This window comes from Chrysochloris asiatica, unplaced genomic scaffold, assembly GCF_000296735.1.
Source record: "Chrysochloris asiatica unplaced genomic scaffold, ChrAsi1.0 scaffold00002, whole genome shotgun sequence".
Classification (NCBI taxonomy): domain Eukaryota; kingdom Metazoa; phylum Chordata; class Mammalia; order Afrosoricida; family Chrysochloridae; genus Chrysochloris; species Chrysochloris asiatica.
In genome coordinates, this window is record NW_006408520.1 from 9,274,579 (window position 1) to 9,285,156 (window position 10,578).

Sequence of the window (10,578 nt, forward strand, 5' to 3'; positions counted from 1 at the left end):
AATTTAACATAAATTTGTGTTTCTAGATTTATTGTGTATAAACAAGCATATTTGTTCATTATAGATAAAATTTGAGGTGTATTTATACAGTATCTAAGAAACACATTAAGAATATTGTGAATCTTTCTCTTTCAATATATTTCTCTTAGAAACATATAGAAATATAGATGAAGACTTTGAATATGTGGCACTGAAGGATAAGCCCAGTACTGCTAACCACAATTTGGCAGTTTAAACCCACCAACTGCTCTTTGGAAACACTGTGCTCAAAGGCAGTTAACAACAGCAACAACACGCATAGATCACATAATCTATACCTAAACCCATTAAAGACTAACTAAATGTCATCCTGTTTTTAGCTCTCTGAAACCTAAAGAACAGGAACAAGTTATGTATCTCCAAAGCCTTAAAGTTGCATATCTGCAAAACCGTTATCTGTCCTGTGTGGAAGAATAACTTTTATATGAAACTTTAAAAAGTTACTTTCACCCTCCACATGTATCAATACTATATCCTTGATTTATGAGTTTTTGCACTAAGCTATCTCCCTAAGTCAACTCCAACTCATAGAAAACCTCTAGGAAAGAGTAGGACTGTCCCATAGAATTTTCAAGACTGCAGCCTTTACCGAAGCAGACTATCACATCTTTCTCCCCCAGAGAGGCCGGTGGGTTGAAGCTGCCAGTTTTCAGTTAGGATCCCAGCACTTACTCACTGTGCTACCAGCAGCCCTTCTCTTTACATGTGTTATTATTGATGTGGTTGAATGTCATGAATTTGGTTCTGACTCACAGCGACCCTGTAGAAGGTTTCCAAGGAGCAGCTGGTGGGCTTAAACTGCTGATCTTGTGTTTAGCAGACCACTGCTTAGCCTACAGCATCATGTCTGGAGTACAGTAGACTATGCAGTAAAGTCATGTAATTATAAAATAAGCAATAAACAATAATAATATACTAAAAACTAGCAGTATTTAATCAAATTGAAGCTTTCCTAAATTCTCTTAAATTATATTGGTGGTGGTTATGTCCCATCAAGTCGATTTCAACTTGTAGCAACGCTGCATAGAGTTTTCAAGGCTGTAACTCTTTACCGGTGCAAAAAACCTCATCTTTCTCCCACAGAACAGCTGATAGTTTCAAACTGCCGACCTTGCGGTTAGCAGCCCCACTCGTAACCATTATGCTATCAGAGCTCCTTAAATTATGTTATAATTTTTTAAAATATTTGTCTGCATTTGCATACTCATAAGTTTAATTCTCAAGAATATATGGTTCAAAATAAAGTGTGTTTTTAAGTTGCTGCATGTTTCTTGCTTAATATATGATTTTGTAGGAATTCAGTAGTGCTTGGTTTGTTTCTTAGACTTTTTTATCATAGCTTGGGTGTTTCTAGTTTGTTATAATAAAATGGAAACTTGTAAGTCAAGCATTACTGTATAGTAAAATACACTCTTTATCGGGACTTTATTCTTGAGGTCAGCAGAGTAGATGCACTCATGGGATCTCACTTCAATTTATGTTTGTAGTCAACTAAAATCTTGACCTTGGCTCTGATTCAATGACATTATCTAAAGCACATTTGGAACCCTTACCAATAGCAAGAGACATTTCAACATCCTTGTCAGATACTTCGCTCTATTTTGAACAGTAAAATCTATTACACTAGATAAAAAGAATGACTTAGTTAAATTTTAAAAAGTACATCTTAGCCTAGATTTCAAGAGAGTACAAATGAAGAAAACTTGTAATTTAGGTTCCCATGTTTGACCATAATATTTTGGAAACAGAGGTTGTGGATATTAACATTTTAATGAACTCAGTTCTTATATATTTTTCTGACTCTCCCAAATCTCTCCTTTTGATAACTCAAGGAACTTAAGTAAAGGTATAAAGAAAGGACTTTTTATTATTTCCATTCAAGCTATTTAGATAAATGTAAGTCCTAGTGTGATGCTGTAGTGTAAGCACTGGACTACTAATCACAGGGTCAGCAGTTCAGACCCACTAGCTGCTCTTCAAGGTAACTGAGTTGAGACTCACTCGATGACTCGTAACAACAATATCACGGTATCACAGCCATTTGGATAGTAAAGTTTTGCTATGTGCAGGTTTTTAAATCTTGAATAATATTCTGACAGTTCAAAGGATGGCCATGTGTACAATACTAGAAAATTATTTGCCCCTCACAAATTTCCTGATGATTTCCTATATAACAGTTAATAATAATAAAAAGGCTTAGGGAGCAAACCATCGAGAAAAATCTGACTAAGAAGAAAACTACCTCTGCATTATAATTTTGTTGTTGTTGCTAACTGCCATGCAATTGGTAACCACTCATAGCAACCCTGCGTGTGATTTAGGAGGCTGTAATCTTTGTGGGAGCAGAAAGCCTCATCATTCTCCTGAGGAGTTGTTGGTGGAATCAAACTGTTGACCTTTTGGTTTGCAGTCCAGTGCTTATCATACAGAGCTACTACACTCCCCATTATTATAATAGAATTATATAATATATTAATGAATCACTTGTTTGGGGAAGTATCATTTTGGTTTTGTTTTAAAAGGTGAACTTTATTTACTAAATTATAAGAGAATAGGTTTCTTTACTTTGATAACATATCTTTGTAAGTTTAATTGAAAATGATGCCAAAAACTTATTTTGAATCCTATATAGAGTTTCTGAGGTTTGTAAATATTCTCTGGAGGAGAAAGCCTTGTGTTGATGGGCTCGAACTGCCGAACTTGTAGTTTTCAGTCCAGTGCTTACTCTAGAAGATGGAATATATTGCAAGCTGTTATGTAATTAAAAAAAAAAATCTATTTCTGAAGGTGGTATAAGGATTGATCTGAAACATTTCGCTTCACTTTGGATTTTCCATATTTAAATGAAAACTGATGGCTCTGGAATTTACTACTAATTAATTAAAACACCTCCGGCCGAGTTAATAACATCAGTTTGGGTGGGCTTAAGAATCACAAATCAAAGGGGAACAACTACTTTGCCTTATGTTAGTGAGATAAAAACTGTTTTCAAAAATAGGGAAATAAATAAAGATTGTGAACATTAGTAGACCGTTACATAGATTGTACCTGCTCAAGGGCAACATGTTTCCATGTTACAAATCACATTTCCCAACCACAGTCTTAAAATATATTTTCTTCTTTTATCTTATGCTATGAATATGCCATGCATAGAATATAAGCCAGTGGTAGACAACTCAATATGTTAACTAATTGAACACTTCCACCACTCCAGAAAGGTAAGGAAAGAACTAGAGAGGAGCGATCTAGAAACAATCATACACATACATGCATTGAATATTTTATCCTTTCTAAAGTAGTTTCATATTGGTTTATTGTAAACTGAAATACAAATAGTAATTTATTATTATGAATTTTTTTTTTTACTTCCTCAGGGATTTATACTTTTGGACTGTTTGCTACAGATATCTTTGTAAATGCTGGACAAGTAGTTACAGGAAATCTGGCTCCACATTTTCTTGCCCTGTGTAAACCCAACTATACCGCACTTGGATGTCAGCAGTATACACAGTTCATCAGTGGTGAAGAGGCCTGTACTGGAAACCCAGATCTCATCATGAGAGCAAGGAAAACTTTCCCATCCAAAGAAGCAGCTCTCAGCATCTATGCAGCTATGTATCTGGCAGTAAGTAAGGATATTAAAATAGTCTTGGTCTGTATTTTTGATATTTCTTCAAATGTAGAAATGGTTTTACCCTACCATAATCACAGATACTTTTAGTACATTAACAACTTTCTGTAGGCCATTTCATTTATTTTTAATAAAACTCTGAATAAAATTAAGTCCGTTGACTCTCATGAGATTATATGCGGGTAGTTGGTTGTATGAGAAAATATAGCCATTAACATTTCTATTTGAAACGATGTTTGTCTTTATATTAAAGAGGATTTAATGGAAACAAACAAACTGTAGCATCCCTATGCTCTGGTAATAGCGCAATTAAGAGAATTACCCAGGCTTCTTAGTTCAAGCTCTAGTATTCCCTTGTGGGGGTGGGGAAAAGGATACTCTTTATCTAGAAGACTCTCTATGTTATTGGTAACTGCATTGTCATTACTTCTTACTTGAAAAAAATCAAACCAATTTCCATGGACTCAATTCCCACTCATGGCAGCCCAGGTGTTGCAGAATAGTACTGTACTCCCTAAGGTTTTCAGAAGCAGATCACCAGACATTTCTTTGGAGGCACCTCTGGGTGGATTTGATCTGTCAACCTTTTGCTTAGTAGTTGCACACTTAACTGTGCTACCCAGAGACTCCTAAGAATATAGGGGAAAAAAGATAATTGAGAAAGCCATTTTGAATAGATCTATAAGAATGCCATAATTTCACTGGCAAGAGTCAGGCCCATATGAGGCTATCTTAGGACCTTGAGATGGAGTGGTCACAGGTGACAAATTACTGATTTGAGAAATAGAACGACAGACTTGGCACACAGCTCTTAACTCAAACACTTGCCTTTTTCTCCAATTCCCAGATTTTGCCTTGCAGCTATAGACTTTGATTCCAAATGTATGCTGTGCACGCTTTTCTAGAAACTCTAGTAAGAAGTTCAGAGACTTTAAATTACTTTTTTTAGGTTCTCCTTTCCAATGGTGCTAGTAGCTAATTTGTTCTTATTTCAGCTCATTGACAAGAGATTTGTAAACACTCAGGGTCAACTTGGAAAGAATTTTTAATACCTGAAAACAATCAAGGCCGTTCTTAACTTCAAAGAACTATTTGATACCAGAAATGCTTCCAATCTAATCATGTCAGATTGTCGATGAAATCGAAGGAAAAATATAGCAATGTCCAGTGACATCCTTACTTGAGTTTGGAAATAAGGAAAAGGCAAGTTTAGGAGAGGAAATATGAGTGTGCTATTTTACATAATGTTCACAATGTCAGGATAATTTTAGAGACTTTAACTTTTGAAAACTTTTTAAGTTATAATGTTGTTACTGTTAAGTGCCATTGAATCGTTTCTGACTCATAGTGGCCCTGTATAGCGTTTCTGAGGAGTGGCTGGTGGGTTTGATCCACTGACTTTGCAGTTAACAGTCCGGTGTGTATCTTACCTTTATTGCCTGGACTTTAAAATTTTCATTAGGAAAATATTAATTGAGCTAAGGATCTGATTCCTTCCTAATCATTGTCTCCTCCACTGCCTGGACTTTTGTATAATTTGTTAGTCACAACTCCCTCTTTGCCTTTTTGCTGTGTTCCCAACTTCATACTTCCAATTTCCCTTATTTCTTTAGCCCATCAGTTTTGCATTCTTCATATTTTAAAATACCCTTAGGCCTGATAGGAAATCTATTAACCTGGTCATACCTAACAACGAAATTTTTCTTGTCCTTTAACATTGCTTGACTACATGTTTTACATCTGTCACTGTATGAAGCACTCAGCCTTAAGATGAAGGCTTAAAACTAAAGTGAGTGTCACAAAATTGATGGCCATCACGTCTAAGTCTGATGTTTATATTTGTTTCTAAATATGCATGGAAATATATATGCATATACAGATCTGATTAACCCAGTTATCTGAAACAAATTCCAGATAACTTTCTGACCCAAAGACTTGTATGACTACTTAACATGAATCGATGCTGGCTTCTGTATAACTAGGGTTTGGCAATGGCAATGAATAGCCTTTTTATTTTGCCCACATATGTTTTCTAAGGCATTGTTACAGAGGAAGGCGTCTCCTTTTATGCAATGGGAGAATCTTAACACCTTTGACATACACCTAGTCTGCTGATCACCTGCAAATACTTGTATTAGCAATTTCTGAATTATAAGCCATACTATTCTAAGCAGTTGTTACCGAGTTGACTCTGACTTAGGATGACTCTATGTGTGTCAGAATGGAATTGTGCTCCATAGGGTTTTAAGTGGCTGGTTTTTCAGAAGTAGATTTCCAGGCCTTTCTTCTGAGTGAACACAGATTGCCGCCTTTTTGTTTAGAAGTCAAAAAACACATTAACTGTTGGCACCACCTTGGGACTTCTACTCTGTAATAAAGAATCGGAGATGCTGTTATAATAAGACCTGTTAAAGGTTGATCCTGTGTATGGAAACCTGCCAAAGAAGGAATACACAAATATTTTCCACTAAAATGAATAATAGAAAAGTGAAAAGACTGCCCTATCAAAGAAAGAGCATTTGTGAGAAACAAAAACAAATCCATGGTGTTCTGGCTCACAGATTTCATGTATTACTATTATTAGCAAACATTTACTATGCATTGGGGGCACACGGTGGTTCTGTGGGATAAGCACTGGACAGTGAGTCACAAGGTCAGTGGTTCAAGCCCACCAGCCATTCTGAAAGTATTTATAGCCTCAGAAACCCTATACAAGGCCGCCATGAGTCAGAAACAGCTGCGTGGCACTTAACAACAACTATGCATCATATACTAAAGGCTTCACGTTTACCAGTTTACCTAATTCTACTTACTAAGTAATTTTTTGTATTATTCAAATTTATTATTTATCCACATTTCTTTATCATTAGTTGTTTTTATCTAACAATTAATTACACTGATTTAATCCTAATAATGGAGTCCTGGTGTGGTGCTGCAAGATAATGCACTGGACCACAAGGTCAGTTTGAACCACAAGGTTGATGGTTCAAACCCACTTGCTACTCCTTGGAAACCCTATATAAGGTCACTATGAATTAGAACCGACTTGACAACACTTAACAACCACAATCGTAATAACTCTTTGAAGTGGAGTCTTGGTATGGTGCTGCAAGATAATGAACCACAAAATCAGTGGTTCAAACCCACCAGCTGCTCCTCTGAAACCATATACAGGATTGTCATAAGTCTGAACCAACTTGATGGCACTTAACAACAACAATAACAACAAATATCATAACAATTCTTTGAAGTAGGTACTATTATACCCACCTTACAGAGTAGGACACTTAGAACGTGAAGTAACTTGCTCTGGTCCATAAACCAGAAATGTTATTGACTACAGTGATTCCAAATGTTCCAAAAATGGAAAATATCATATTATCCTTAACGTGTGTGGTGAGCTGGATTCCCTCCCCCAGCATAATTTCAGCGTTCTATGAAGGTTAAAGCCAATGGTACAGACTGTAGAATCTGTAACAGGAGAAAAAAATCATTTAAGAAACACTCAGAAATCTATCATTAAACAGTGGTTCAGACTAACAGTAAGGGTTCTTGCTTGTAATTACTTTGATGGGTACCACTGTCTTGTTAACAATAGATTCTTTTCTCTGCTAACTGCTTTTTCTCTTTCCTGACCACCATTTGTATGTGTGTGTGTGCATGTGGGTGGCTGCTATGGCAACTCTGAATATAGCTCCTGCTGCAAATGTAGGCTTTACAGTCAGATTTTGCTGTTATATTTGAACCTATATACAAATATATTTCTTCCCAGTTTCACTACATACAACTTGGAAGAACTTTATTATAGAAATGTTGAGGGTTCCAGACTAATATAGTCTCACGAAATGCCTGCAGAATTTTAATGAATAGGTAAATAGAAGATACCTGAAAGAGAAGCAGCCATATATTCAATATTCTCAATGGAAATGGGTTTATGGCTTTATTTAGTTACACATTTAGAGAGAAATGGAAGTTTGATGGCTCTGTTGGATAGGTCAGTGGTTCGTGTCCATCAGATGCTAAGACTTACAGCCTCAGCAACCCTATAAAGGGTCACTATGAGTTGGAACCAACTTGATGAAGCTTAACAACAGCATCCATAGAGAACACCCTGGTGGCACACTGATTAAGCTGTTAACCCTGCCCTGTCCTGTACCACTGTCACCTTCACTGTTAGGTTTGGGCTCAGTGTTGCTGCCACTGAGTCAGTCTGTCTCACTGAGGGGCTTCCTTTTATGAGATAACTCTCCACTTTACCAAGTATGTTATCCTTCACCAGGGACTGGTCCCTCCTGATAATATGTCCAAAGTACTTGAGATGAAATCTCACCATCATTGCTTCTAAGGAGCCTTCTGGTTGTACTTTGTGGGTTAGTAAATTACATCAACTTGAATTGGCCTTTAACATAAGACTTTAATGAAAGCTTTGGAGATAATTTGACTGTTGAGTTCATCTTTACTGAGATGAGAACCTTTCAGGGAAAAATATATGTGTATATTTCCCTGTACCTATTTTTGCAAATGCTGTTAGTTTCCCAGGAAATAAATCTGAAGATTATTTAACCCTCAAACTGACAAATCTATAATTCAGTCTAAAGTTACCTTATAATAATATCTAAACTTAGCTTTATGATATTTCTTTTCATATAAACTGGGTAAAGTCTTTTCCAGTTAAAATCAAATGAACTTCAGAATTGAGAATGAGAAATCGTGATTAGTGACTCTCTCATAATTTGGACGTGTTGTCAGGAGTGACCAGTCCCTGGAGATGAAAATCATGCTCAGTAAAATTAGGCTCAGTAAAAAAGAGTAAAACCCCCAACAAGATGGATAGACACAGTGGAAGCAATGATAGACTTAAACAAAACAATTGTGGGCATGATGCAGGACCAGATGATAGTTCGTTCCATTGTGCAGTGGGCCCCTATCAGTCAGAATTGATTCCACATCACCTAACAACAACTACAACATAGTAGGGAGGGACATTGAAGTCAGATTGTCAAGAGACTAAAATATTGGGAGAATTTGTGGACATCAAGTAATTAATTTACCACAATCTTTCCCCAGAATATTAGTGGAAAACTAAAATAGCATTATCCTTTCACCTCCTTCTTTTTGGTGCCCAGTGATTTGCAGCATCCCAGTCTCACTTCCCACACTTCTGTCTCTTACAACAAACTCACACCATAGCATGTGTGGAGTCCCAGTGTGGTGCTGTAGGATAAGCATTGGCCTGCTAACCAGAAGGTTGGTGGTTCAAACCCACTAATCACTCCTCAGAAACCCTATACAGGATTGCTATGAGTTAGAGCTGTTTCGGTGGCACTTAACAACAACAAAATCCTATGTACAGTATTAGTTGTTCATAGTGTGCTGACCGACACAAGGCTAAATGAGCATAATCCACTGGTGTTTGATTGCCCCTTCCCCACTGAGCAACTTTGTACCTAATTCTTTATAGGTCATGAGTAGGCCCGCATTCAGAGGTTATAGGAGTTTGGGAAACACATTCCAGCTTAAGTTGTAGATTTTATGATAATTTTGGGCGGCGGGGGGGCTGAGGATGGGCCAAAAGAAAAGCTCCAGGTTACCTTCACAGATTTGTCTTCATTGCACTGATGAAATCTGGTTCTGCCATCACAAAGCCATTTTTCTAAATTTTCCTTGCCCTAATAAGAGCAATTTAATGCTGAAATGTATTATGTCTCAATACTCTACATTTGCAGCCAGCAAACTTGATTAAAAATCTACTTAGTAATATTTCGAAAAGTATTTCTTGAACATCCACTTTTAATGTGACTGCCCTGTGTCTACTGGTGGCATGGCTACCATTTTTGATCAGTTGACATTTTACTTCCCAGCCTTTGCTATTGTTGTCATTAAGTGCTGCTGAGTCTTTTCTGGCTCATAGTGATCCTGTACAGGGCTTCCAAGTAGCACCTGGTGGATTTGAACAACCTTGCAGTTAGCAGCTTGGTGCTTCTCCTACAGAGCCACCGGACTCCCAGCTTTTAGCTCTGTGATATCAGTAGGGGTTAGCAAAAGATAGAAAAAATATGTGCGAAGTACCCATTGGATTTTAACTACCACTGTTATTATTTGGAAACTTGGTGGAGCAGTGATTAAAGCTACCAGCTGCTAACCAAAAGGTCAACATTGGAACCCACCAATCATTCCACATGAGAAAGAGGTAGCATTGCTTCCCTATGACTCAGTTTTACTGTGTCCTATGGGGTAACTCTGAGTGAGACACTACTCTGTGGCAGTGGGTTTGGTTTGGGGTTTATTATTTGCCCTGACCGTATGCCTCCACACACCTCTATGAGCTCCAAATTTTTTAATCTTCTACCTAACACTCATATGTTATGACTTTCCCATTCTAGCTTAGATCCAGATATCTGACAATGGCATTTAATAAGAATAGAATAATGATGTCTTGAACTTGCAGTCCTATAATTAGGAAAATGGCTGGAATAGTAACTAGTGGTTAAGTAGTTGATTAAAGATATATGGACACTTTACATCTGTAGCTTAAGCCTCAGAAACCCTACAAAGGGTTGCTATGAGTAGAAACAGACTCCACGACACTAACAACATCAAATATCTTTGTTGTTGTTATTAGGTGCCATCGAGTAGGTACAAACTCATAGCGACCTTATGCACAACAGAACAAAACACTGCCCGATCCTGCGCCAATCTCACATCATTGTCACATTTAAGCTCATTGATGCTGCCACTTTGCCAGTCCAACACGCTGGGGTCTTCCTCTTTTTCTCCGACCCTCCATTTTACCAAACACGATATCCTTCTCCAGCGACTGGTCCTTCCTGACAATGTGTATGAAGTATGAGAGACGAAGTTTGGCCATTCTGGCCTCCAAGGAGCACTCTGGCTGCACTTCTTCCAAC

At 37.3% G+C, this 10,578-nt stretch overlaps 1 protein-coding gene across 2 annotated transcripts in view; it reads left to right on the top strand.

Moving 5' to 3' along the window:
* Positions 1–10,578, top strand: part of LOC102827671 (lipid phosphate phosphatase-related protein type 5-like) — a 217,297-nt gene that overhangs the window by 90,954 nt on the left and 115,765 nt on the right. For both annotated transcript variants that reach the window (XM_006830927.1, XM_006830928.1), the window contains exon 3: positions 3,414–3,664. In XM_006830927.1, coding sequence (XP_006830990.1) covers positions 3,414–3,664 — 251 coding nt within the window. The remainder of the gene's footprint in view (positions 1–3,413; positions 3,665–10,578) is intronic.